The sequence below is a fragment of the Chlamydomonas reinhardtii genome, chromosome 9 (genome assembly GCF_000002595.2).
Source record: "Chlamydomonas reinhardtii strain CC-503 cw92 mt+ chromosome 9, whole genome shotgun sequence".
Lineage (NCBI taxonomy): Eukaryota > Viridiplantae > Chlorophyta > Chlorophyceae > Chlamydomonadales > Chlamydomonadaceae > Chlamydomonas > Chlamydomonas reinhardtii.
In genome coordinates, this window is record NC_057012.1 from 3,065,862 (window position 1) to 3,090,821 (window position 24,960).

General features: G+C 62.9%; 5 protein-coding genes across 5 annotated transcripts; 1 reads left to right on the plus strand and 4 right to left on the minus strand.

The window, feature by feature from the left end:
- Window positions 1-968: 968 nt before the first annotated feature.
- CHLRE_09g387150v5 (uncharacterized protein) lies at window positions 969-7,564 on the minus strand. Its single transcript, XM_001694368.2, has 9 exons — window positions 7,115-7,564; window positions 6,926-6,988; window positions 6,658-6,757; window positions 5,964-6,263; window positions 5,604-5,743; window positions 4,846-5,000; window positions 4,083-4,703; window positions 3,571-3,860; window positions 969-3,378 (listed from the first exon to the last, which is right to left on the minus strand). Exons 1-9 carry the CDS (start codon window positions 7,156-7,158, stop codon window positions 2,686-2,688), a joined length of 2,406 nt encoding a protein of 801 aa, XP_001694420.2. The 5' UTR covers window positions 7,159-7,564; the 3' UTR covers window positions 969-2,685.
- Window positions 7,565-8,580: 1,016 nt separating this feature from the next.
- CHLRE_09g387100v5 (uncharacterized protein) lies at window positions 8,581-11,889 on the minus strand. The gene is made up of 9 exons (XM_001694367.2): window positions 11,768-11,889; window positions 11,585-11,686; window positions 11,400-11,513; window positions 11,019-11,081; window positions 10,653-10,727; window positions 10,080-10,220; window positions 9,769-9,840; window positions 9,363-9,554; window positions 8,581-9,094 (listed from the first exon to the last, which is right to left on the minus strand). Exons 1-9 carry the CDS (start codon window positions 11,858-11,860, stop codon window positions 9,050-9,052), a joined length of 897 nt encoding a protein of 298 aa, XP_001694419.1. The 5' UTR covers window positions 11,861-11,889; the 3' UTR covers window positions 8,581-9,049.
- Window positions 11,890-12,023: 134 nt separating this feature from the next.
- On the plus strand, window positions 12,024-16,501 carry CHLRE_09g387050v5 (uncharacterized protein). The gene is made up of 10 exons (XM_043065424.1): window positions 12,024-12,367; window positions 12,708-12,811; window positions 12,963-13,076; window positions 13,407-13,670; window positions 13,953-14,076; window positions 14,307-14,395; window positions 14,662-14,744; window positions 14,904-15,018; window positions 15,305-15,412; window positions 15,643-16,501. Exons 1-10 carry the CDS (start codon window positions 12,154-12,156, stop codon window positions 15,850-15,852), a joined length of 1,425 nt encoding a protein of 474 aa, XP_042921060.1. The 5' UTR covers window positions 12,024-12,153; the 3' UTR covers window positions 15,853-16,501.
- A 7-nt stretch (window positions 16,502-16,508) lies between these two features.
- CHLRE_09g387000v5 (uncharacterized protein) lies at window positions 16,509-21,527 on the minus strand. Its single transcript, XM_001694366.2, has 5 exons — window positions 21,038-21,527; window positions 20,230-20,766; window positions 19,701-19,844; window positions 19,272-19,376; window positions 16,509-18,790 (listed from the first exon to the last, which is right to left on the minus strand). Exons 1-5 carry the CDS (start codon window positions 21,185-21,187, stop codon window positions 17,864-17,866), a joined length of 1,863 nt encoding a protein of 620 aa, XP_001694418.1. The 5' UTR covers window positions 21,188-21,527; the 3' UTR covers window positions 16,509-17,863.
- A 1,416-nt stretch (window positions 21,528-22,943) lies between these two features.
- CHLRE_09g386950v5 (uncharacterized protein) lies at window positions 22,944-24,904 on the minus strand. Its single transcript, XM_001694365.2, has one exon. The coding sequence runs from the start codon at window positions 24,847-24,849 to the stop codon at window positions 24,277-24,279; it is 573 nt and encodes a 190-aa protein (XP_001694417.1). The 5' UTR covers window positions 24,850-24,904; the 3' UTR covers window positions 22,944-24,276.
- Between the last annotated feature and the right edge of the window lie 56 nt (window positions 24,905-24,960).

The following is a 24,960-nucleotide window of genomic DNA, read 5'->3' on the forward strand; positions in this document are numbered from 1 at the left end:
GCGCTACCATGGCAGTACCACCCGTCCGGCGATGAGTTTCCCTCACTCCCACGCTCACTCCCTTCACTCCATCATCCTCGCACTCACGCTCCTCAAAGCCTGCAGCACATATTATAGCTCTCACTCACTTCCCTCTCCATGACAGCCAGAGTAGCTCCCTTATTTTGAATCAGGGCAGCCCTTGTTGGGGGTGGACGGTGGGAAGTCTGGCCGATTCGGCTCACTGCGGGGGGCGGGGGGGGATCGGCCAGGGTCGGTCGCCGATCATTGTGTTTCGGCCAACCAAACTAGTGCAAGCGCCTCTAGCGCCCCCGCTTCGCCAGCCTGAGCTGGCCGACTCGGCAATCTTGTTAGTTGTGCCCCCCCCCCCGCTTCGGCAATCTTGAGGTGCCGACTCGGCCGTCCCATTATCCCGGGTTGGTATGTGTGGGTGGGTGGGTGGGTGGGGGCGAGGGTTTTCGGCAATGCAGCCCGCCGACTCGGCAATCCAGGATGTCAAAGAGGGTGTGCGCTTCGGCCACCTGCGTTTGAATCGTGGCGACACAGCCGGGCACACACACTGACACACACATATGACTGTACACACACTGACACACTGACACACAACACACACACACACACACACACACACACACACACACACACACACACACACACACACACACACACACACACACACACACACACACACACACACACACACACACACACGCGCGCGCGCGCACGCACGCACGCACGCACGTACACACGCATGCACGCATGCACGCACGCACAAACGCGTACACCCAGGCTGAAGTCACGGCGGTGATCTTTCCAACTTGCTGGCAGTCGTGGCAGATACGTTTGTGCAGCCCCTCCGCCCTTTGGCCTGCATCTGTGCCCCCGAGGGGCCGCCTCAGCCCACGGCTCCCTGGGACTCTGCAAGGTAGGGTCGGCATGTTGAGCTGTGCGTGGGTACGGCACCAGCTGTCCAAGTTATTATATACCCGGCAATGTTGGGGCGTGGGCGCTCCGCGGGTATGTGTAGTCTGTGGCGCAAATGTGGCCGTCTGGCCGCTGCTATTCCGTGTGACCCGATGTCTTCCCGCAAGCGTCTCGCATGATTTTGCGTGTGGAGCCTTACACACACCCACACAGCCCAGCCCATCATGCTGTACTCACACTCTTACAGCCCAACCTCGCCAGCGGACTGTGTACAGCACGTGTATAAACGTTCTACGTCAGGTGCTTTGCCGCGGGCCCATGGTTAGGCACGCCACCCGACGACACTGCAACACTCTTCAGTCCCCATCACGAGCTGGGGACCTCCCGCAGCCCAGCAGCCACGGCTGGACGCAGGCGGGGTCAACTCCATGCATACGAACTAGTACCAAAACGTCTTGCCAGCCTTGCCTGTCCCCTTGCATCGACACTTCTCTCATTCCTTGTACGGCAACATGCTGTCATTCGGAAACATCTAGCAGTGTTGGGATCCATGTCCTTTGATTAGTAGCCGCCGTGTGCGAGCCGCCCTGTGTGCGTGGCGCCCGCCCCCAAATGCCGGAAGGCATACGTCTGCGCCCGCCACACCAGCGCCGCACCCCAGCTCCCTGCTTAATCTTCAAGCAGCGTCAGTCTTGTGATGTGCCTTGGCGCTGCCGACTCGCCCGCGCACCGCGTATGTGGAGGCCCAGGGCACAGGAACAATAACAACCAGGCCCTTGTGCCCACCACAGCCGCCATTGCCATCTACATATCCCCACCAGTTTACCCAAAACCACACACTCACGCCGGTCAGACCCCATCCCCACACCTGGATCCTTGGCAAAGTGGATCGTCAGCACACTCCTCAAAAGTGCGCTCAGAGCAAGTGCATTTCATTCCTGCAGGATGCAAAAAGAAGTCCCTAACCCACGTGGCAATGTCATAATAAAGTGCGGTGGATCGCTTAGTTGACCGCTAGCAACGCTGTGTGCGTGTCCGCTAAGGCAGCACATATCAATTCATCCAAACGTGCCTACGAGGGCCCCCTCCCGGCGCCCGTGCAAACCCTAGCAAGCGACACTCTGTTTGCACCTTTCATCAACCCCCTGTCAGCCTTAAGACAGCAACCGACACCATTTATTGCTACTGCTCCTGCACCACGCCTGTATCCGCCTCCACTGCTCTTGCTGTATACCCGCTGGCCGCCCTCACTCGGATTGTCCCTGCCGCCGCTTCGACTCCGCCGCATACAGCCCCCGCACCCTCGCCGGCGGACAGTCAATGTCCAGCCGACCGGGGGCTTCCGAGGCTCTCGCGCACTCGCCGCGTTCCCACACGAAGCAACCACGTGTCTGGTCTACGCCAGGGACAGGCGACAACCGGAACGCGTGCTGGTCTACTGTGTACAGACGTCTGGTATATGTATAGAGAAGGCCGGAGACCAATGTAGCTGGGCTGGGCTGAATACCCGCCACGCGATCGCGATTTCCCATGCGCATACAGCCTCGGAGTCACGGCGGAGCCACCCTCCTCCCCCTCCTCTCCCCTCCGGCACTCCACTCCCTTATTTCCCTGCCCAAACCAGGCACCCTCTCGCATCCTACATGTCGCTGCCCCAACACGCTCTCCCCAGTCCAGCGCTCCGCCCATTGCTCCCGCCAGTGCCTCAGTGTACATGCCTCCGCGCCTGTGCCTCAGTGCTCCAGCGCCGACTCCAGCACCTCAGTGCTCCAGCGCTGCGGACACGGGGTTGAGGTCCAGGCCGCCCAGCCCGCCCGCCGCGTCCGGCGCCTGCGCCGACGCCGCCGACATGATCTGCGCCCACACGTCATCGCCAAAGTCGCCGTCGCTGGGCAGCACCAGCTCGCCACTGGGCAGCGAGGTCATCAGGTCCAGACCCGACAGCCCGCCCAGCATGCCGTCCACGCCGTCAGCATCCGCAGGCGGGCTGGTCACCGTGGGGTTGTCGTTCACAGGCAGGCCCGCGGCCGACGTCGGCGTGGCGTCGAACAGCCCGCCGGAGCCGGGCATGGCCGCGGCGGCCGCCGCGGCGGCGGCGGCGGCTGCCGCCGCCGGCGTGAGCGCCATGTTGTTGATGGCAGGCAGGCCGGAGGGCACCCGCAGGCCGGCGGCGCCCATGGCTTGCGTGGGCGGGGCCATGGTGGCGGTCTGGATGGGGATCATGGTGTGGCCGGGCGGCGGCGGCGACATGACCACCGGCACCATTGGCACGGGCGTGGCGGCGGCGCTGCCCGGCATGGGGATGGGCACCGACGGCCCCGCGGCGCCCGCCATGGGGACGGCGGGCACGGGCATGGGCACGGCCGGCACCCCCGCCAGCGCCGCGAAGGCGGAGGTGGGCAACGCGGACGCCGTCATTGCTGCAGACGACCCCGGCCCTGTGCTTGGCTGCACCTGTGAACGCATACAGAGAGGGAGGGCCGCAGCGAGGAGACCAGGCAGGTTAGCGTCAGTGGCTAGCCTCTGCAGCAGGCGCATGTGCACGTGCGCCGCATACAGCCCGCCAGCTTACACTCAGGCGCCGACCCATATAAGCACCGCAATGTCGGAACCAAGCAACGCCGCCAAGGACCCACTCCCACTCACCGGCACCATGCCCGGCGTCCCGACCGGCAGCACCGGCCCCGGCGCGCCGCCCAACATCGGCTCCGGCTTTGTGATGACGAACGCCGACGGCGTCGGGTGCGCGCCCGGTGCATGCGGCGCCGTGGCCATTGCCCCCGGCGCCAGCAGCGTCGTCCCCGGCCCCAGCCCCGACAGCCCAGTGACGCCGCCCACTGCGACGCCTTGCGGCAGCCCCGGCAGCGCGGCCGGCCCCTGGTAGGGCTGGATGGCGGTGGAGATGAGCCCCGCCGCGCCGCTGGTGGGGTCAACCACTGCGTGGGTGCGGCGGGGCGGGGAGGGGAGGGATGAGCAGGAGGACAAGCGTGTGCAGTCAGCGTACATGCGTTGCGCCGTGTTGCCTGGACCGTGGTGCGGTAGCGCTGTGCCCATCGAAGGTACTTCATGTTGTACTACCAGCAGCGCAGCTGCCCCTCCCACAGCCCCGTCGAAGGCCAAAGCCCGGCATCCACCCTCAAGTGCCCCACGAGACCCACCTGCCCCGCCTGTGGAGTTGACCACCACGCCCGGTGCCGAGCTGCCCATCAGCACCACACTGCTGGTCGTGGGCGTGCCACCACCCGCCGCCGCCGCTGCCGCTGCCGCCGCGCTGGTGGACGGCTGCTCCTGGATCGTCACGTGCGGCGCCGCCGCCGACGGCACCATGTGCGCGCCCAACGCGTGGCCAACATGCGCACCGCCACCACCGACGCCGCCGCCCTGCCCGATAGCCAGGCTGTTCAGCGCCCCGGTCACATCGCCCGTCATGTCCTCCGCCCCCGACAACAGCGACTGGAAGCTGCGCATCATCATCTCGCTCAGCGCGTCCGTGCTGGCGGCGCCGCCGCTAACGGCGGCGGCAGAGCTGCCTCCGGCGGCACCAGCCGCAGCCGCCGCGGCCGCCACCGCCGGGTTGTAAGCCACCAGCTGGTGGCCGTAGCCGTTGGCGGCGCCGGTGGCGTCGGTGGCGGAGCCGTTGGATGAGGTGTCGTCGGCGCCGTGGCCGTGGCTGGGCGGCGAGCCGGCGGCGCCGTGCACGCCGTTGACGGCCATGTGGTTGGCGCCGCCGGTCTCCAGCATGTCCGCGTCAATCGCCTCCGTGATGCCCACGCCGGTACCTGCGTGTTCGGCGGGGTGCGTCGCGTCGCGTTGCGTTCAGCACTTGGGCCACAGCCACCGCCGGGTCTTTCCAAACCTCTGATCCTGTCCCTACTGGCCCTCGCAGCCTTTCCCTTCCGCAACTCGCCACACGGCACTCACCGGCAATGTCCTCGCCAATGTCCGTGACGGACGTCTCCCCGCGCGCGCGCCGTTTCCGGCGGCCGCCCGCCGCCCCCGCGCCGCCGCTGTAGGCGGGCGCCGCCGTCAGCCGCTGCACGCCGCTGCTCGCCATGGTGGACAGCATGCGCTGGAACCTGTGGGTGTGGGGGCCGTGCCGTTTTGTGTCGCAGGCCCCATGCGCCGGGAGGAGAGAGCGGTGACAGGAAGGGAAGAGGGAAGAGGAGGAGCGAGCGTCAGTGAGGGTAGAAGGCGGGGCCAGGCAGGCATGCCGTGCTGCGCAGGGCCTGGCGGCAGGCCAGGCGTGTGCGTGTGCGTGACTGCGGCGCGGCATGGGCGTGGTGGCAGCAGGCACGTCCCATGCACTCACACCCTGACCTGCGGGCCCCTTGCCCTTGTATGCGCCTGGCCCTCTCCCAAGGACCCGCCACCGCCTTCCCAGCGTGCCAGCCCTCCCGCCCGGCTTCCCCTCGCTGTCAGCTTTCCCCGCCCCCCACAGTGCTACGCCCGCAGCTGCGGATCCCGGGTCCCACTGGGCCTCCCTAAGCCGCATTGCTGCGCAGCCGCACCCGCTGCGGCAAGCCCCAGTCCTGGCACAGAGCCTGGCGCAGCTCCGGCTCCACCCCACCCTGGCACCCCCTGCCCTGCCAGCCCCCGCCACCATGCTAGTATGGTTCGGTGGCTGCTGCTGTTGTTGCTGATGTTGTCCCCCCGCTGCTGTTACCGCGGAGGCCACGCACATGGCGGGGTTCTTGAAGGCCGCCGCGAACATGTTGATCATGGTCTGCTGCTTGGCCTCCGTGTTCTCCAGGCGCCCAGTCAGGTCACGAATCTTGGCGTCCGCGGTGGCCTGCTGCTGCCGCAGCCGCACCAGCTCAACCTGCAGCGGGCAGGGAGAATACCAAGCATAACTAGTTGATGCACGACGGTGTTGTTACGGTGTTTGTATGAGGGATGCCTTCACCCTGCTAGGGTCTTCCCAGCCCCTTTTCCTATGGAACCGTTGCGGGGACGCCTATGGCGGTCTGCCTCCGCCCTCGCATCCCCGTCCCAGCTTCCTGTCCTGACGCATCCTCGCCCGAACGCTCGCCCGAACGCACCATGAGCACATTCTTGTCGCGCTTCAGGTTGTCAATCTCCTCCCGGAAGCCGCCGTACGCGCCAATCTCAATGGCCGGCGCCGTCTGGCCCGCCGCCACTAGCGCATTGCTGGGCACAGGCGCCCCCGGCGTGGCCGCGGCGGCGCCGGCCGCCGCCCCGCTGGCGCCGCCGCCGGTGCCTGTGGCGTTGTGCGTGGCGGATGGCTTGCGCCGGTGGATGTCCCGCAACTGTTCCTTCTTGCCCCGCACAAAGTGCTCGTTTGCGAACTCCCAGCGGTCGGGGTCCACTTTGCGAAATCCCTGCATAATGTGAGGGTCGAGGAACAAAAGGGGTTGAAAGCGCGAGTCCGTGGCAGCGAGGCAGGAGATTGAACGGCGGCTTGTTGTACGTGTAACCCTAGGTTGTGACATGCGCTGCCGCGAAGCCTTTTGGCACAACAAAACCTAGTCAAGCCCCTTGAATACACATGGCAGCCTGTGATATATTCAGCCCTTGCGCCATGAGCATGCCGTGCCCACGCTCAGCCGGGAAAGCGGCGTAAGCAGGGGCCCGGCGCGGGACGGCCGATGGCTGCACCCAAGGCCGCACCCCCCGGCTCCCCGGCGGCCGCCCCAGCCGCATTCCCCCTCTTCCCAGCACCCCTCCTTGAACCTAGGTAGCAAGCTTGGTGCTGCAACCTTGCCGGGGACTTACATAGGTGTTGAGCTGGCGCACAAAGCTGGAGAAATTGTTGTGCTTGAAGTGTTTGGGTAGCAAGTCCCGCGCAAACTCCGGTGGCTTCCATACAATGAAGCTGCAGAGCAGGGCAGCCCAGGCAAGCGTCAGTCTGCTCAAGCTTGGCAAACATCGGTCCGTATGGCAATACGACCCTGCTGCGGAGCCCCAGGACCGAAAACGCACGCGGGTAGCACAGCTATACGCTCAGGGGCCTTCTACATATTATGGCCTCCGCGAACCTCACCTGTGGCCATCCGCACCCCATGAGACGATGTTGTCGGTGGAGGGGTCGTCAACGAGGTCATACCTGTAAGCAGTGCAGCACAAAGCGTCGGCAATGTGCCAGGCACAAACAGGGGGCCCGAAGAGGCCCAGAGCTCTATCGCAGCGCCCACATCGCCTCCTAGAATCCCTTTCGCAGCTCCTAGCTTACGTCTTGATAAGGAATGGTGGTGGCTGGTTGGCTGGGTTCGTCATAGCTCCTTGTTGCTCCGTTGCAGCGACCGGCCAGGCCCCTCCGAGCCCAAAATGCAAGAAGCTAAAAGGCTTTGACCCTGGCCTCAAGTAAGATGTCACTAACAGGTGATTTAAGCAGACTAAAAGGACGACGATTAACAAGCCGGCGAGCCGGTGAGCGTGCGCTTGCTCAAACAACGCATTCTTTGCAGTGAGTCGTTAAGTACTTGAATGTGTGTCAGGTAACAAAAGATTAAAGTAAGTGTAAGCAAAGTTGCGGGAAAACTGGAAAAGCCGGGCTTCTGAGCGAGTGCCCATTAAAAGCATTGGCAAGCTTCTAGAAAGAACGCCACAGAGCCAGCGCGAGCTAGCTCCGCGCGAGGTGTAGTCTGCACATACAGATAGGCACCGCAGTGCCGTGCAGTGGGGGCTCGGGACGTGCCAACCAGAATCGCAACCGGAATTGCGAAACATGTCGCCGACCAGTCTCCCGTTTGCCACGCTTAGACTTATGGGCTTAGCACGCCACATGCTGCACGAGTACCAGCCTGGGCTCGATTTGAGTAACACGCATACCCTACCGCTACCAGCCTCAGCAGCATGGTTCGATGCCTAGCCCCCGCACGTCCTTGCACGCTCGTGCAGTTAGGGTTAACCTATCCGCTCAACATGGCGTGGGCACGTGGACAACACCAGGTACTGCTCGGCAGCGCGAGGGAGGGGCCCCCACGCCTTAGGCCGACACACTGGCTGTGCGGCCTACTACCGGCACGTCAAACCACGATGGCGTCTTGCATTTGCATTCACACTAGCTTACATTTCTCGAAACCACAATCCATGCACATGCTCAAGGCATGGGCGAGGGCTGGGGTGAGGTGTGGCCGGACCTGTTTACGGGGGTGTGATGGGGGTCATACGGAGGCAGACTAGGCCAGGTGCATTTCAACTCCAACCCTTCCGGCCCCGCCAAGCCCCATCCCAACCCCACCCTGTCGCCTGTCGGCCCGACCAACCGCGCGCCATCGGCCGTCGGCAGCTGTCAGCGCCGACCGGAAGGCGCTCGCGCGTGCCGCGAAGAGAATGGCGGCGACCGGGAGGCACGTGGAGCTGCGGTTCATCTGTGAGCACCGCACCACGCTGTGCTGCTACGCGTGTGGGGCGTGTCGTGTTTGCACCGGCTTTCCCCCCGAATTTTGTGGCCCAGCGTACTACGCAACGTATTTTAACGTACTGTACTAGGAATCCTAGTACGCTGCATTAATACGCGTATTATGGAGAGAGGGTCGCGTACTCGGCAACCTGGGCACCACCTGTGCCGCAGCGGCCGCGTCCATGAGTGCCTGGATGCGCAGCGGTACCGGGACTGGGAAGGAGGGGCGCGCGCAATATGCCAGGACACACCAGTTTCGGCCTCTCCATCGTTATACTTGTAAGAAACCGTTTGAGGCATTGACGCTTTACAACGGCAGGAGTCACGTGTGTCAAGACTGATTGGCGGAGTCGCTTGCACGCAGCTCAGGTAGAGGTCGCTTGCACTTGCCCAGTCAAGACGCACGCTTTGCGTACCCTGCCCTGTCCGAAACCGGCAATATCCTTAGCCCGCAAATGCCTATGCTGCCACGACTCAGCGCAAATCAGAGTGTCCCAAGCCGGTACCAGGAGCCGGCACCTGCCTGACCAGCAGTCAAGCCGGCGTCGCTCACACGTTGTGCCGCATACGCTGGCACACTCGCCCACCTGTCCAACATCAACACACTCACTGCTACAGCACTGCTACAGCGTCACAGCTCACAGCTTTATTTTCAGCTCAAAGTCAAAAGGGCGACTTGCGCAGGAGCCGAGGTGCGCAGCACCCTGCCGTGAGCGCGGCGCCTGCCGGTTGAGTGCTGTCACAACCGCACCCGTCACAGCCTTACAGGGGCATGGGCTGCACGATGAGGATGTTGTTGGTCTCACCCTACAACCACGAAAGCAAGGAGCAGTCAGAACACATGACGCTTAAACTTGGTACTGCACACTTAGTGCAATAGACTGGCGCGACACCATGTCAGTAAAAGGCCGGGAGGAAGATGCAATTGTATTCCCCGTGCGCGTTTCCCTTTCGTGCTCCGCTCGCTCTCCAACCCCTCTTCCTCCCACTGTTCCGGTCCGACGCCTCTTTCGCCCCTCCCCAAACCTCCCTCCTGCCACCCTCCTTCCGTCCCTTCCAAGCGCGCCGCCCTCACCAGCTCGTCGTTCTCTGTGGGCCAGTCCGATGCCAGCCGCCAGCCGCCATCCACCAGGAACTTGGCCCGGTAGCGGCCCGGCAGCAGCGGCACCTCCGCCTCAAACGTCTTGATCACGCCATCGCTGTCGATGTTGGCGGCTGACAGCTCGAAGCCGCGCGTCCAGCTGTCAAAGTCACCCATCAGCTTCACCTGACGGGTGGGGCAAGGGGTGTAGCATGGGCATGGGATGTGTGGGCAATAAAGCATGTGGTGAGCCGATGTTGGCAGGAAAATGAGGAGTGGCAGACCATTGCATACAGAATGGGTTCGTCGGGCGGACGGATGCAAGTGGAAGGGTTGTGTGCGCAATACTGCCGCTGCCTGAGCCATTTACGCATACACAGGATAACTCACGGGCACCCACCTCGGATGCAACGCCCACCCAGGCCACGGGGACCTTCTTGGGCACACGCTTTGCAAAGGCGGCGCGCTGGTCCTGTCGGATTTGAAGCGCCGGAACAGCAGACGTGATGGGATGGCCACTCCCAGTGAGCCCTTGCCGTACGTAGCTGGCAGCCCGGTAGCCAGCCTTCCGAACGCCGGTGCCTGCAGCTCTAGAGCTAGCCACGCCGGACAGCGTCTCCTACTTCTGCGTCTTCCACATCCCATACCCTTCCCTCCAGCTCCCTCCCCTCCCCTCCCCTCCCCTCCCCATGCGCTCCTAAATCCCCGCACCTGCACCGTCTTCTCCAGCGCCTCCAGCCGCTCGCACAGCTTGACCAGTTTGGCCACCGCGTCCTCCTTGTCCACGCCGAACCGCACCGCCGCCGCCGTGGATTCCACCAGGCGGCTGGTGGTACCAAACTCCATGGCCACCTGGGGGCGTGGGGGGCGATAAGTAAGGGGTGCGGGATGGGATGGGGTGGCGTGGGGGCGGCGATTTGCGGATACGGTACCCCACGGCACGGGCGCGGGCCACGTGGAGGCGGCAGACACGACAACACACCACCAGAGCTCGCTGCCGTCTCCCTAACATGTGCAGAGGCACGCAGTGGCACCCATCCAGTCTGAATGCTCCTCGGGTTGCCTGCCGTTTAACTGGAAAACGTCTCCAAGCCGCCGCATGACGTCCACCCAGCCAGCATGTCCGCAAGCGGCAGCCGCTTCCAGGCACACGCGCAGCACTGTCCCCGCGACCCGCATGCACACTTGCGCGCAAAGAGGCCCCGCCTTTTGTCCGCCCCATTCCTCCGCCAGCAGTCTCGCACACATCACACGCCGCGCAGCCGCCGCGCAGCAGGTGCGCACCTTTTTGAGGAACGCCGCTGCGTCCTGCAGGTCCTTGGTCGTCTCCTCCATCCGCCGCTCCATTAGCGTCATTTGCTGCGGATGGTTGTGGGCGGGCGAGGGGTGCTGAGGGCGCATTTGTTGCGCCGACGCAGCGCTCTGCTGAGCACAAGCCCGCAGGCGGGCTTAGTCCGCTCACGGACCCCCCTTGTCCCCATTCAAGATGCGGTAGCAGGCCGCTGCAGGCCCCCCTAAGCTGTCGGGCATACCCCACGGGCTAGCATGAGGTGAGGCGCACACGGCAGCTCCCCCCCACCCAAACCCCATGGCTTCCAGGCCACTGGCTCCCAGGCTCCTGTCATGTCTTCCGCAGTTGCAAGTCCTCACCGCGTTCGCCTCCGACAGCTTCGTGCTCATGCGCTTTTGGGACTCCACTGCCGCATGGTAGAGCTGCAGGGATGGAGGGGCAGGGGAGGTGTCGTCAGGGCGTCAGGGTCTGTACAGCAGGCGGCTTGTAGAGAATTGCGAAATGCTTGCACATCATACGTGCTGTGCTCTCAGACAGGAAACAATGCGGACGCGGTCTCCTTAACAAAGCGCAAATGCAAACCTTCCGCCTACCAAGGCCCAGCACCCCAAACCCTAGCGCACACGCAACATCCCCATCACTCCCCCCGCGCCTTACCCTGCACACATGCCCCCCAACTCCCTCGCAAGGTCTCCACCACCCGGCTTTGAACTATGTGTCACGGCGTCATGCCAACTTACACGCACGTCCACTATGCCAGGCGCCCCCGTCTTGTAAGGGTTGTACCCGTCCTGCGTCAGCGCCTCCAGGCGCTTCTCCTTGGCTTTATCCAGCATAGCCAGCTTGTCCTTGGCCTAGAGAGTCAGCATTATAGAGCGCCAGGCGTCAGTGCTGGCAGGCAGGCACAATTGCTTTGCTTGCGTACCGATAAAGACCGCCCGGACGTTGACGCCGAGCCCGCTGACCGCGCCTCTGACGTTACCGTGTTCGCTGATGTTGTGGGCTGTGCATGTATTTGCCCTGACGCCTGCGGAAGTCCAGCGAACAATTCTTGTAAGTGGTTTGCCGTTTGGGTCGTGGCAGGCTGTGCGACTGGAGGCAAACTCACTCGCAGCGGAGCGCGAGGTGTTTGCGGTGCTATTTGGACATTTCTGCTGCTGGGCGCGGCGGGCGCAGCGCGGCCAAGTAAGCCAGACAACATTTTGCGAGTTATTTAGCTGAAAATGGTAGAGGTTAATCCAAAGCAAAATGCTAGTATTGTTGTTCTTGTTGACGTCGGGAGACCTGAACCTTTGCATGGAAGGCTTGCTTTTCCCAACCGACCGCTCTTCCGTTCGTAAGCTGGTTAGCATCACTGGGATTGTGTTTGAAGCTGTAATACATATAAAGTATCGTTCGCGGGCAAAGACCGAGTATCTTCTCGAACCTCGGTTGAAAAGGACGTAACTGGAGGCCTTCCTCCGTGTTCGCTGTATCTAAGTGTATTCCGAAATTATGCTACTCCATAGTACGCGCCAAACGGCGCTGCATCGGGGCGGCCACCAAATTCCCGCGCCTGAGGCCTTCCGCGCACCCAAAGCAGCCCGCAGCTCCAAGTCTTCATCAGGCTGTCTTAATGCACGTCTTCGGGGATCCCGGGGCTCGTCGGCTGTTCACTCAGCCGCGGGAGAGCAAATCGACGTAGTCGGCCTTGGGAACCTTTGCGTCGGTGAGCTCCTGCAAAGCACTTGCACAAGCTCGATTGATTGCGGTGGCTCCGGGGTGACGGCGTCGGTACCCTCTCGCTTCACGGGTGTTGCAAAACGTGGCCCTGGGCGCACCAGCGCACCGTCCGTCCCTGTCCCTGTCCCCCCTAAAGTACGCCAGCACACAGCACATCTAAGCCTCGGACTCTGTGTAGTCTCGAGTTATGGCGAGCCAATGTGTCGCGCTGGTGTCGCGCCCGGTCCTAAGCCTTGTCTGCTCCGCGTCCAAACACCTCCGCGCATCTCTGGACCTCATGCCCGCCTCCGATTGTACCTTGGTGATGATCTTTGCCCTCAACATAGACGCTGTGTTGCCGCTGCCGGAGCTGCCGCCTCCGGATAAGGAGCTGCGGCGCCAACTGCTTGGCACACTCACCGCATCGCCGCCGCCCCGCTCCTCATGGGAGGTGAGAGCCGGCCCAGCCCTGACCGCCCTACCGCCGCTGATGGGTAGCCGCACCGGCGTTCAAACTATGGGCCGTGAATTACATGGCGTGCTGATGTGCTGTAAAGACACTGGCTTATGCTGCTGCTGCCATTGCTGTCTCCGGCTGCCAGGTGGGCGGCAACTGCAACTTCATGGTGGCTGCGGCGCGGCTGGGGCTTGCTACGGCCAGTGTGGGCCACATCGGCACAGACATTTACGGCAACTTTATGGACGAGGTGCTGCGGGTGAGTGCGCGAGCTGGGGGTGGTCAGGGCAGGAGCTGGGTGATGCTGCGCCGGGGCTGCAGCTGGAGCTGGAGTTGGAGCTGGAGCCGTTGTGGAGCATAGTGAGGGACAATTTGGTGGCGGGTATGAGCCGCAGGCACAGATAGGGACACGCGATCAGGGTTGGCAGTTTGCGACAAGGCTGCACACCCTGGTCGAGCTGTGGTGCTGCAGACCCGTATCGCACTACACTACAACTGGATGCAAGCCAGTGCGCTGCGCTATGCTGGCGCCACTTTTATGCACGCCGCTCCTAGCCCCAACCTCTTCACCATGCTCGTGCCGCTGCAGGAAGAGGGCGTGCAGGCCACCACCCGCATCGCCCCCACCTCCACCAGCAGTAGCGGCAACGGCACCAGCAACGGCAACGGACACGGCGCCAGCAAGGGCAACGGCAGCAGCGCCCCGGCTATAGGCGGCGGCAGTCTGGACAGCACCCTAATCTGCTTTGTGCTGGTGGACCCGCAGTCGCGACACGCCTTCTGTAGCCGCTACGACTTCGGGCCCTGGCCGCTGCTGGACGGGATAAGCGAGCTGCCGGAGCGGGCGCAGGCGGTGCGTGGGCCCCGTGGCGGGCGGGATGGGCAGGGTCAGTGGGTGGGTTCCAACACGACGTCCAAGGAGGTGGCGTTACCCCAGGCAGTGGCGAGGAAGCTGGAGCTTGGTTGCTGCCCGCGCCTCTCATGTGTGTGTGGGGGGGGGGAGGGCGCCGGGTACCGACCAGCCGTGCCGGGTCACCGGCTGCGCCTGTGGCTACAGCCACTGCAGCCTGCCGTACTGACCGTTCCTCCGTACACGCGCTGCCCTGTGCCGCTGCCCTTCCCGCCGCTGTTGCAGGTGCTGCGCTCCTCTCGCGCCATCTTCACCAACGGCTTCATCTTTGACGAGCTGCCGCTGCAGGCGGTGCAGGCGTGTGTGCTGGACGCCATCAGCCAGGGGGCAGCCATCTTTTTCGATCCAGGTAACCGGCGCGTCAAGTGATAGTAACAGCAAGAGTGGCTCACCCTCATTGCTCAAATGTGGGTTGGCGGGATGCACACGCATACGCAGCCGTGCTCATGCACGTGCGACGGACTCGGGAGCTGCACGCATCAGCTGACCATGTCAGCCAACAGCTACAGCGGCAGCGCCAGGCCTCACTGGCTCACCGCCCGCACGTGCTCCCGCGCCTCACACGCCTCACGCCCACAGGCCCGCGCTGCCAGACCATGCTTGAGGGCCCCCGGCGTGCGGCGCTGGACCTGCTGCTGGACCTGAGCTGCGTGGTGCTCATGACCGAGGTGGGGGTGGGCGGGTGTGCGAGCGTGTGTGTGCGAGCGTGTGTGCGGTGTGTGTGCGAGCGTGTGCGCGCGGTGTGTGCGAGCGTGTGTGTTAGGAAACCACAAAGGAAGAGGGCTGACGCCGTGGGATCTGTGAGAGGAACAGAACCGGTGCGCAGGCGGAGCGTCGCCTGCCATTTTGTGGCTATCCATTCATGCATCCGCCCATCCCTCCACCCATCCATCCATCCATCCTGTCCTCGCTGTTGGTGTGGCTCGGCCTGCAGGAGGAGGCGCACGTGGTGACGGGGCTGCAGGACGCGGAGGAGGCCGCCAAGTGGGTGCTGGCCCGGCCCAACGCACGAGCACAGTGAGTCAACGCCACGCAGCCATTTGCCATACGGTGTCACAATAGCTCACGCGCAGAGCGTGCTATGGGCGCCTCAGCTCCGTCAAAACGGGTTTTGCGTAGTTGCTTGAGTTCGGGCTCATCCTGTGCTGTCAACTCAGTCTACTCTTGCGTATGCAGGTGGGTGGTGGTGAAGATGGGCGCCAACGGTGCGGTGCTGTGCACGCGAGGCGACGCGGGCAGTCACACGGGGTCGGCGGCCGCGCCCACCACCACGTACATGGGCGCTGTCAAGGCAAGTGGCGCAGTGCGGCGTGCATGCTTCTGCTCGGCGGCGTGATGTGGGCACGAACATGGCGGCGGGGCGTGGCGGCCTAATGTGGACAGTCCCTTGTTGGGTTGGCTGATGTGGGCGGGCGGGCATGGAGAGTCCCACCCTTGCTCAAAATCAGATCCAGCTGCTTCGGGAGGCTGGTCGTGTATTTCTTGCAACTTGCAGTGCCGTTGGAATGCGCCCCTGAGTGCAACCGCCGCGAACTCCAACCGCCGCGTTTTGCCGTCCCGCTGTGGTTCCGGCGCAGGTGGATGTGGTGGACACGGTGGGCTGCGGCGACTCGTTCGCGGCCGCCATCGTGATGGGCTTCATCAACGGCTGGGCGCCGGACGTCACACTGGGACTGGCCAACGCGGTGAGCAGGCGCGGGCGCGGGCGGCGGCGGCGGCGGATGAGAGAGGGTGCGAATTGTCGCACTGCGGGAGGGTGGGAGCGGTGGCGGGTGAGGGGGCATGCAGTGGTTGAGGAGAGGTGGTTGCCACCGGGGCCTGAGGCTGTGGGGGCAGAGTATTGTATCAGCGCTGCGCTCACCGTTACGTCGCTGTTACATGCTGTCCGGCTTGGTGCACACACTGGTTTGTGCAGGTGGGCGGCGCGACCGCCACGGGCCGGGGCGCGGGACGCAACGTGGCGCGGCCGGAGACTGTGCTGCGGCTGCTGGGCGAGGGCGCAGCGGGCGGCGTCAATGCAGAGCAGCGGGCGGCGTTTGCCCAGGCCAAGGGTCTGCTGCTGCAGCAGCTGGCCAAGGCGCAGGGGCGCGGGCTGGCTCAGGGACAGCTGAGCGCGGCGGCGTGAGGGGTGTGGAGGTGGAGAAGCGTGACTGTGTTATGTGCTGTAGGTGTTGTAGGTTTTCGCACAAAAGCTTGAGGAAGATGTGTGCGCGCACGCGCATCATGGTGGCGAGGGCCCACACCAAGCACGGTACAGTGGCAAGTGAGCGCACACGTGCCGCGGGAACTCAACGGACGACCGCTTGGTGTGGCTCTGTTGGCGCCGTGCTACAATAGAATGCATGGGTGGTTCTTACACTTTGCGGTCATGGGCTGTGTCATTAATTGTGTGGTTCTCAGCTGCTGTAGTTGGAAATTGGCGGTGGAATGAGGGTTGAGCGCGAGAGGCACGTCCAATGTCGTGCATTCCTAAGGCGCTGTGGACGTCAGCGAACAATGTGGATTGGATGCCTGGACTCTGGAGAAGACTGGAGGGGCGTGCAGAGGGCTGTATGGGATAACTCGGGCAATCAGGGGCACGTCTGTGGGCAATACGGTGGTTATTGCAGTGAGCATGTGCCGTAAGGCTTCCATTGGCTTGTAATCCTACCTGGACAATTGGGCGAAGCCGTCACCAGCCTGCCACACCGCCTGCCACACCGCGTCTCAACACCCAACAATTGCATGATAACCGGAGGCCCGGGCCGGGGTGACCCTTGTAAAGCAAATGATAACGGCCTACTTATTCTTCTCCTAGTCTTTCTCTTGTAACTGTTGTAAGGAGCACGTCGTGCAGCTAGCCTGACAGGCACAGATTTCAGGACCACTGCGCATGCTCTGAAGTCCAAGCCACTGCTTGCCCGTAGTACGGCACCGGCTGCAGTCGCTGCACATTGCATCAAGACCTGGTGCTCGTTCTCCACCTCATTAGCCGTACGCCCGTACACAGCGGGCACGTCCTCTCCTCCCGCGGCCTCTCTCACTCACGGCTCGCGGCCAGGTCGGCCAGCAGCATCAACGGACTCGCTGTCGGCTGAGCCTGGCTCCATCTACCCCGACTTCCCCGGCTGCACGGGCAGGTGCTGCCGCGATCCTCTTCGAAGTCTCCTGCCACACTGTTGGTGTGTGATGGGACACGGTTGAGTGTGCGATGGGACACTGTTGAGGCAGGTTGGTGAAGTCCCGTAGTCCTGCCACACTGTTGGTGTCGCAATGCTCGTACTAGGGCTCGTACTGCTCCACAGCTGCCGATTACAGCCCACCCTCGCCGGCCAGCCGACCGGGGGCTTCCGAGGCTCTCGCGCACTCGCCGCGTTCCCAAACGAAGCAACTACTTGTCTGATCTACGCCACGGACAGGCGATGTCCGGTTCAGTCGGGTGCGCTCAGCCCGGGTTGTCGTACTTAGGAGCGGCGGGGAAGGCGAGAGTAGGGTCAGTAGATTAGGTCGCGAACCGCATAACGCCAGCATCAGCTTACACACTGTGACCATGACTTAGTTTCGCATGGTGCACCCACTGTTGTGCTCTGAGCTTTCCTTGGAATCAGTAATCGTGACTCCCACTTCGAACCGTCTGGACCTGCCTGGGATGGACAAACAATAGGCTCGACCACACGGTACGGGTGCTGCCAGAGCAATAGACGCAGCCGCCCGGACCTCCAGCCTCGCAACTACGCTAAGCCTTATTCTATTTGGCCCGTCCCGCGCGGCGCTTCGGACTGGCGCAGCCGACGTCCTTCGCTCCAGCTGCTGTTGCCGTCCCGCCAAAATAGGAAACGGCGAAACAGAAGCTACCGAAACTGAAAGCAGACACCGCCTGTCGGGCAGCGCGCCCAGAACACGCGCCCTCAAGTCAACAACATAAAACATGCACACTCATGTCACACACGCATCATAACCTGAAATAAAGAAACCTGATTTTGTACACCGGCAGCTCGCGGTGCCCTTGCTCTCGTCTGCAACTAAGGCCGTGGCCGCACTGCGCTCGTCAACATGTCAGACATACGACACAAGGCACACAACACTTGACACGCTCACGCACACTCGGCATCGCTAACACAGAGTCCGAGGAATCCCCAGATCCCGAAAACAATGCCTTAGCGCGCGGCGGTAAGCAGTTGCCCTGATGAGGCCGCGCCCACGCCAATCGAAGACAGATCAATGGCCCCACTCGACTGCTGTGCTACAAGCGACGCCAGCTCCGATCCCGACTCGTCCCCAGTCTCGTCATCGCCTGACGAAGACTCGTCCACTGCCGCCGCCGCCGCGCTGCTGCTGCTCCCGGCTGCCGCCACCACCGCTGGCGCCTCCGCCGCTAGCCGCTCGCTCGAGGGGCCGGGCTCCGCCACCGCCAGCACCTGGTCAAGGACCACCTCCTCCTCGGGCTGCACGCCAGACACCGTCAGGGCCTGCCCCGAGGTCGACGCCTCCTCCACCTCAGGCAGCGACTCCGCGCCCACCGCCACTGTCCCCACCGCCAGAGCGCCCGCCGCCAGCGCCGCCGTCGACACCTCCGGCGCCGCCACCTCCTCCACCGGCTTGACCACCTTTCGCCGCACAATCACCTTCTTCTTCACCACGCGGCGCCGCGGCAGAGCCGACGGCTCCGGCAGGCCCTGCAGCCATGGCCGGTGCGACTCCCCGACTTGGTTGGACACCACGCGAGCGGCGGCGGTAGCCGCCAGGTACGTCCAGAGGAAGTTGCTGTGGCCGACCAGGTAGCGGTCCATGCCGCCGATGAGCTGGTAGCGCGTGTTGGCGCTGATGGCGAAGAAGGCGGCAAGGCCGGCGCTGCTGCGCGCCACCTCGGGCACGGGCACGCTGGGCTCGAAGTTGGGGTCCACGTACTTGCGGCGCAGTGCCACCGCGGCCTGTGAGAGCAGGCTGGTGCCAGCGCCGGTGAGCAGGCCCACGGCCGACAGCTCCGCCGCCTTGCTGAAGAAGGCGGCGATGCGGCTCTGGGGCGTGTAAGCGCGCAGCGGGCCGTTGGCGTCGAACACGCAGTTGGGTAGGCTGTCCAGCATCTGCGGAGTGGGCAGGCGAAAAGGAGAAGAGGTTGACGAGGGCTATGGTGAGCAGACGCGGCGAGTCTCAAGGAACCACAAGCGGGTTCTAGTCGCTCGTTTGTATGGCAGCGAGCCTCGTCTCCGCCATCGCCCCGTCGGGATTCACGGCACGCGTTCCCACGTCCCTGTGCACTTCCCATCAGAGCCGCACACTCCCGCCTTTGGAGCGACCCTGCCTACGCTTGACAACACCCCATTCACCACCTTTCAGCCCGGTCGCAGTCACGACGCTACGGGCACGGACACTATTGATCTAGGCCACATGCCTGTTTACTGATCGCGCCCCCGGACTCAAAGGAGTCAGTGGGGCCACATGGACACGAACCCATGTAAATGCTCATGCTCAGCCCGGTCGCTCTGTTCTTTTACACCGGAAGAAATCGCAGTCCCTGGCCGCCTCTGTCACCACCCCAGCTGCCATCTCATGTCTGCTGCTCACCTGCTGCCAGGGGAACTTGTGCACGGTTCCGTAGGAGCGGGTGGGCGCCACCATCCACACGGTGGCGCTGGTGGCGGCAGCCATGCCGATTGTGTTGATCAGCACCTGCGCAGTTCGGAAGAGACAGGAGCAGGCGGTCAGCCACCAGCAATCGAGAATCCAGACTTCTGCGCACGACCCTACCAAGTACCGTGCTCTCTCAGCCGAACATTTCACGCTACATACCGCTATCTCCAGACCCGTTCAATGCTTCCACGCTTCTCGCAGTCGCCCGCCAGCTCAAGCCCAAGCCCATAGCTGTATGTTGGCGATGCAACCAAAATGTCCCAGCCTGCCCTCCTAGCGCATCCAGAATCACCCGCTCCCCATCCTCGAAAACCCCACCCCACCAGCGCCCAGCCCAAACCGGCCCACTCTCCTCCAACCCACCAGATCGAGCTCGTCCTTGAAGCGGTCGCCGCGGGCGCGGTACTCGTAGTAGAGCGAGGCCACGGCGGAGATGGCGCTCTCGATGACCATCTTCTGCACGAACGCCGGGTCGGCCATTAGGCGGCCAACGAAGTCGCGGGCCCACTGCGGGAGAGCAGAGGAAGAGGATGTGAGAGGGTGATTGAGAGCGTGTGGTTTGCGCTAGGGAAGGGCGGTTGTGGTGGAGATTTGCAGTGCTGGGCTGTGTGGCTGAGCGGCGTGTAAGCACGGCGTACAACGCATGCCCCAACCCGTGCGGTGGCGTGGAAAGGAACAGCCGACACAAGCCGCCCTGAACTACGGACATTCGTCAGTACGCCCATGAGCTGTGTGACGGTAACATCGCGCACAAATCCTGCTCCTAGTACCCCTCCCGCCACAGACAACAAATGCACCCTAAGCACAGAGAGCACGGGTGTGACGCGACCGCATCACCGTAATTACCCCGCCTCCGCACACCGGCGCCCTCCTTCCCGTGCATCCAACTCACAGCTGGGGGCAGGTTGCGCGAAACCGTGCGGGTGATGTTCGGCCGCACGTCCATCGAGAAGAAGCGGACCAGCTGCGCAGAGCTGAACAGGCCCATCTCCACTGCACGACGGATTATGAGGGGCAGCTCCGCGACGGTTCGCATCCACTCCGAGAACACCGCGCCGATGGAAAGCTTGTCATACGACTCCGGAATCACGGTACGGAAGAAGGAGTTGCCGCCCTCGCCCTCGCCACCCTCGCCATCGCCGTCCCCGTCCTCGTTGAAGTAATCGTCATCGTCGCCACCGTCGTCGCCACCGCCACCGCCGTTGTGGTTGTGCTTGCCAATATCACCGCCATCGCCACCATCGTCCAGCTTGGGAGCCTGGGCCGGAGGCGTGGGCATGACGAACTCCAGCCTGCTGCGCTCCATGACCGCGCCGAGGCTACCGCTGGAGCCCATGTTTCCGCCACCACCACCACCCTTGGCAGCAACGATGTTCGGAACGCGCATTCCAGCATCGAAGGAGCCCAGGAAGTCGCCCTTGTGGGCCTCCTACAAAGTTTGCGGCGTGCAACGATGTGGGTCCATACGTTAGCCAAATCTGGGCAGCCGAAGCTTGCAATTATTGGTCACAGTCAACCAAGAACAATTACGAGCACCACACGGCAAGCGTAGGCGAAGTCCGCGACCCCAAGATGGGTCCCCCCAGCTAAGACCCTTGCAAGCCTGAAACAGCCAGCGCCGGCAACCGCGCACGCCGCAATTGCCCACGAATGCCTACAGCTGCTGTAAACCAGCGTTCCCGGGCAAAGATCACGCTCACCTCGTTGGAACGGTCGGCGACTCCACCCGCAGCGCAGAACACGGTCGCCACAGGCACCCGCACAACGCCGGGAGAAAGCAGCTTCCGAGCAGCAGGACGCACAGCTGCCACACGCGGCCTTGCGGCCGGAATCTGAAGCGAAGCACGCATGGTCCCCTAAAACGTGTAAGTGTGCCCTTGAGCGGGTCGGGATGGAGTCAAGAGACTTGCTGTTCAAGTCAATTGACGACCTAACCCTTTCCTGGGCTAAAAAGTAGGCAGAAGCTGGCGCTGGAGCCGGTTGAGAAAGGGCCTGATGAGATGGGACTGATGCAAGATTGCGTGGTCAGCAGGTCGCTGCGCTGGTGGGCGCTTCCTTATCTAAGTTGCTGCTTCAGCAGCCGTTACGTAGGCAAGCGGGCCTCCAGAGGGCCTGCGAGAAGTCGTTGACGTTGGGTCCTCCGTGGGTCGTCGGTGTGTATTCGCAAGCCGTTGACGTAAATTGTGCTTCTATAAGACTCGTATATTAATTAGGGGCGGTGCAGATATTGTGGGTGGAGCTATACGTGGGCTGCAGAATTGGGCAATTGGGGCAATCGGGGCCGCCGAAAACGCCCCGACACGTTTTCCGTCACTGCTCATTACAAACTCATGTTTCACACAAGCAAGCAGCATGCTTAACTCACGGCTCACGCTCTGCAGGAAAGGGCTCCTGGCAGTTTAATCGTCGGACCAATCGTCGGGTAGTAAAAGTCTCACGTTTGCCGCGGTGCTAATGTCTCTCCCGTTGGTTGTCCGCCGGGGTACTGCTAGACTCACGCATGTCCCTCAGGTTTCCCGTCGGGCTCGGTGCACGCGCACCAACAATGGTGCACGTCACAGCCATGTCCACGTCCTAGACATCCAACTCACGCATCCTAGCGCGACTCAAGCTGCCGAGCCATCTACGTTAGCACCTGCAACGGCCACGTCCCCCCATCAGTAGACAGGCGCAGGAGCAAAGAATTCTCCACAGCCGCCGCGCTATTCCGCACCACCTGTCTAGCACGCATGGCCCACAGCCACCAACACACATGCTTGCCAGCTCAACAGCCGCCGCAGTACAGCCTGCATGGGGGCGGGGGGGCGGGGGGCAGGGGGGCAGTTGTTGTTGTTATTGTGCCTGACCCAAACCTGCCATCCCAACCCTGACGACCCAACCCTGACGACCCAACCCTGACGACCCCTGCCCCAACCCTGCCCAAAACCTGCCATCCCAAACCTGACGACCCAAACCTGACGACCCAACCCTGACCCCATTACCCCCCCCCCCCCCACTCACCAGAACGGGCGTCTCGATGTTGCGGGGGTTTGGGGCATGATCGCGGGCCTTGGGCGACTCGCGCGCTGCAGGCAGGCAGGCAGCAGGCAGGCAGGGCGGGCACGCTTCAGTGACAGCATTTCTACTATAGGCTCTGTAGGTGCTAATGGGCTTTAGCAAGCAACGTGGTGCACGAGCACCGATTGGGGCTCGATCTGAGTAACACGCATACTGGTCCGACCACCCACATCCTTGCACGCTCGTACAGGGAAGGACCACGCATTCGCCCAACACGCGCCACCAGCCACCGCTCGTGCAAGTTTGCAACGGGGGGGGGGGGGGTACCACGCCTGCCTACACACGGGCTGTGCGGCCCACTGACAAGTCCAACATCGGCTTGTCGGACCCGGCCACCGTCCATCCACACGCTCAGAGGCTCAGAGCCAGGGCGAGGGCCCAGCCAGGGCAAGGTGTGGCCGGACCTGTGTACGGGGGTGTGGATGGGGGTCATGTGGAGGAAGGCTAGGCCAGGTGCGCCTCAACCCCAACCCTGCCGGCCCCATCTACCCCCATCCCCAACCCAACCTGCCTGCCCGAAGCCAGAACACCTGTCCTTCTCGAGTTCCGGCCTCTCCAGCGTTACACTTGTAAGGTTTTTGAGGCATTGACTCTTTAGAACGGCAGGAGTCACGTGTGTCAAGACTGATTGATGGATTCGCTTGCACGCAGCTCAGGCACTTCAAGACACAGATGTTCATGCACTTGCCCGGTCTGGACGCACGCTTTGCATACCCTGCCCTGTCCTAAACCCGCAACATCTTTAGCGCGCAACTGCCTATGCTGCCATGAGTCAGCGCATGTGATAATGTCTCGAGCAGGCATGGCGGCATCAGGAGCAAAATGGTCAAGGCCGGGGTCGTATTACCGTATGCGGCGGCGCCACCTACTGGCACCCCTCCCCCGACTGGCACTCCCCTCGGGCCAGCCGCCAGTCGGGACGGTGGGCCCTCTAACCATGCATATGAACGGTCCTAGCACACAGGGCAACCTGAGCCAAGTGCGCCCCAAGCCTTGATACCTGCGACAGCGCCACACCCGCACCCGCTCCAAGCAGGCGACCCAACCTCAACAGGCGGATGCCCACGTACGGGACCCTACCAATCTCCCTCACTGCAGCTTTCAGGAGCAATTCAACTACCGCATACCGTGCCGTATTTGCGATTGCATCGGGCCCCATGGTGCGCTATTTACAAGTTAGCAGTGTGTGCCCACATGCGCCCCCTGGTGTTTCCCGCATGCAGATAATGAGCATCCGGATGTGCTGCGTGCACCCGTGGCGTGCACCCACTTGCCAGGATACAAATGCACGCCGCCGTACTGTTCATTGTCACATCTGCAATCGCAAAAGACAGCACGCAAACACGAAATAGTGGGCGCCAGCGCAAGCCCCTGGCTGTTCTATAAAAGCGCAGCCCTATGTGTCTACCATTCCTGCAGCTGCGGAAACGACTGCACGAGGCTCCAAATACTTCCAGCCGCCGTCCACGCCCATATCCGTCCACGCCCATGCTCCATGAAGCCGACGCAGACACTGACAGGTTTGGATCGGCTCCGCTACGCTGTGTTCCGGGTGCCGCAGCACCTCCAGAGTCCAGGGCGCACTCCCACACACAGATCACGAATGTTCCGTTGGACGGTCGCCACCGTAAACGCCGCCACTCCACATGCAATCCTAGCACAATACCAGCATGGTCTCTAGCTCAGTGGCGGCTTTCCACTGCTCCTGTAACTGGCCCTTAACCCCGCATGCGCGTGCCGCAAATGCACACCCCTCCACGTGGGCGGGTTCAGCGGGCATCGCAGGTGCGAGATCAGCACGCACCGCGGCTTCACGGCAGCCGGTCATAGTTCGGCCGTCAACAAGCCATTAACACCACTTTCTGAATCCTATCTGCGCTAACTACTTCTTGGCCTGATGGCGTACAAGCCGCCGCCGCTTCCGAATCTTGTGCTTCTTCATTTTGAGTCGCCGCCACGTCTTGGTGCTGATGCACTGCATCACCTCGCCGCCCGCCGCGTCTGTCGCGGGTGGGGCGGACAGCGGCGCCTCCACAATACTGTTGAAAGCTTGGATCCAAGCCGTGCTCCCAGCAGCCCCGCGCGGCTCCGCATCACCGAGGCCGATAAAGGCGTGCCCGTGGGGGAGCCGGAAGAGCGCAGTGGGTGCCGCTGCGTGCCGGTCAGCCGCTTGCGCAGCGGCGAATGGCTGGGGCGCTGGTTGCTCCAAGCCGATGCGCAGGAGCGCACTGTTGTGTAAGCTAAACCGATTGAGCAGCGGCTCGCCGAGGTTGTCCGATGGCCCCGAGGCTGCATCAGGACCTGGGCGCGAATTGTAGTCACTTCCAGAGTTGGAGGTCGCAGTCAGGTTACTGTTCTGAGTCAGTAGCGATCCTATGTCCGCTGAGCCTGTCGCGGCCAGGCTGGACAACAGCGGCCTGCGGAGTACGCTCCGCCCTAGAAACGTCAATGACATTGCTATGACCTGATTTATAACGGCATAGTGTGGTCAAGTTTCAGTGCTCCAAGCATCGGACCTGAGCACTACTAAAAACAGGAACAGCAATCGAAAGGTTCCGATTTCCGC

Excerpts from the sequence above, each read along its gene's own strand:
- CHLRE_09g387050v5 (XM_043065424.1), top strand. The coding sequence starts at position 12,154 with ATGCTACTCCATAGTACGCGCCAAACGGCGCTGCATCGGGGCGGCCAC. Across the intron at positions 12,368-12,707 it reads CCTTGGGAACCTTTGCGTCG|ACGCTGTGTTGCCGCTGCCG; the intron begins GTGAGCTCCTGC and ends CCCTCAACATAG. Across the intron at positions 14,745-14,903 it reads CGGCCCAACGCACGAGCACA|GTGGGTGGTGGTGAAGATGG; the intron begins GTGAGTCAACGC and ends TTGCGTATGCAG.
- CHLRE_09g386950v5 (XM_001694365.2), bottom strand. The coding sequence starts at position 24,849 with ATGTCATTGACGTTTCTAGGGCGGAGCGTACTCCGCAGGCCGCTGTTG.
- CHLRE_09g387000v5 (XM_001694366.2), bottom strand. The coding sequence starts at position 21,187 with ATGCGTGCTTCGCTTCAGATTCCGGCCGCAAGGCCGCGTGTGGCAGCT. Across the intron at positions 20,767-21,037 it reads TCGCCGACCGTTCCAACGAG|GAGGCCCACAAGGGCGACTT; the intron begins GTGAGCGTGATC and ends CAAACTTTGTAG. Across the intron at positions 18,791-19,271 it reads ACAAGTTCCCCTGGCAGCAG|ATGCTGGACAGCCTACCCAA; the intron begins GTGAGCAGCAGA and ends CCCACTCCGCAG.
- CHLRE_09g387150v5 (XM_001694368.2), bottom strand. The coding sequence starts at position 7,158 with ATGACGAACCCAGCCAACCAGCCACCACCATTCCTTATCAAGAC. Across the intron at positions 6,264-6,657 it reads TGCGCCAGCTCAACACCTAT|GGATTTCGCAAAGTGGACCC; the intron begins GTAAGTCCCCGG and ends CACATTATGCAG. Across the intron at positions 3,861-4,082 it reads CAACTCCACAGGCGGGGCAG|TGGTTGACCCCACCAGCGGC; the intron begins GTGGGTCTCGTG and ends GCACCCACGCAG.
- CHLRE_09g387100v5 (XM_001694367.2), bottom strand. The coding sequence starts at position 11,860 with ATGTTGTCTGGCTTACTTGGCCGCGCTGCGCCCGCCGCGCCCAGCAGC. Across the intron at positions 10,728-11,018 it reads AGCTGTCGGAGGCGAACGCG|CAAATGACGCTAATGGAGCG; the intron begins GTGAGGACTTGC and ends AACCATCCGCAG. Across the intron at positions 9,841-10,079 it reads CGCTGGAGAAGACGGTGCAG|GACCAGCGCGCCGCCTTTGC; the intron begins GTGCGGGGATTT and ends CAAATCCGACAG.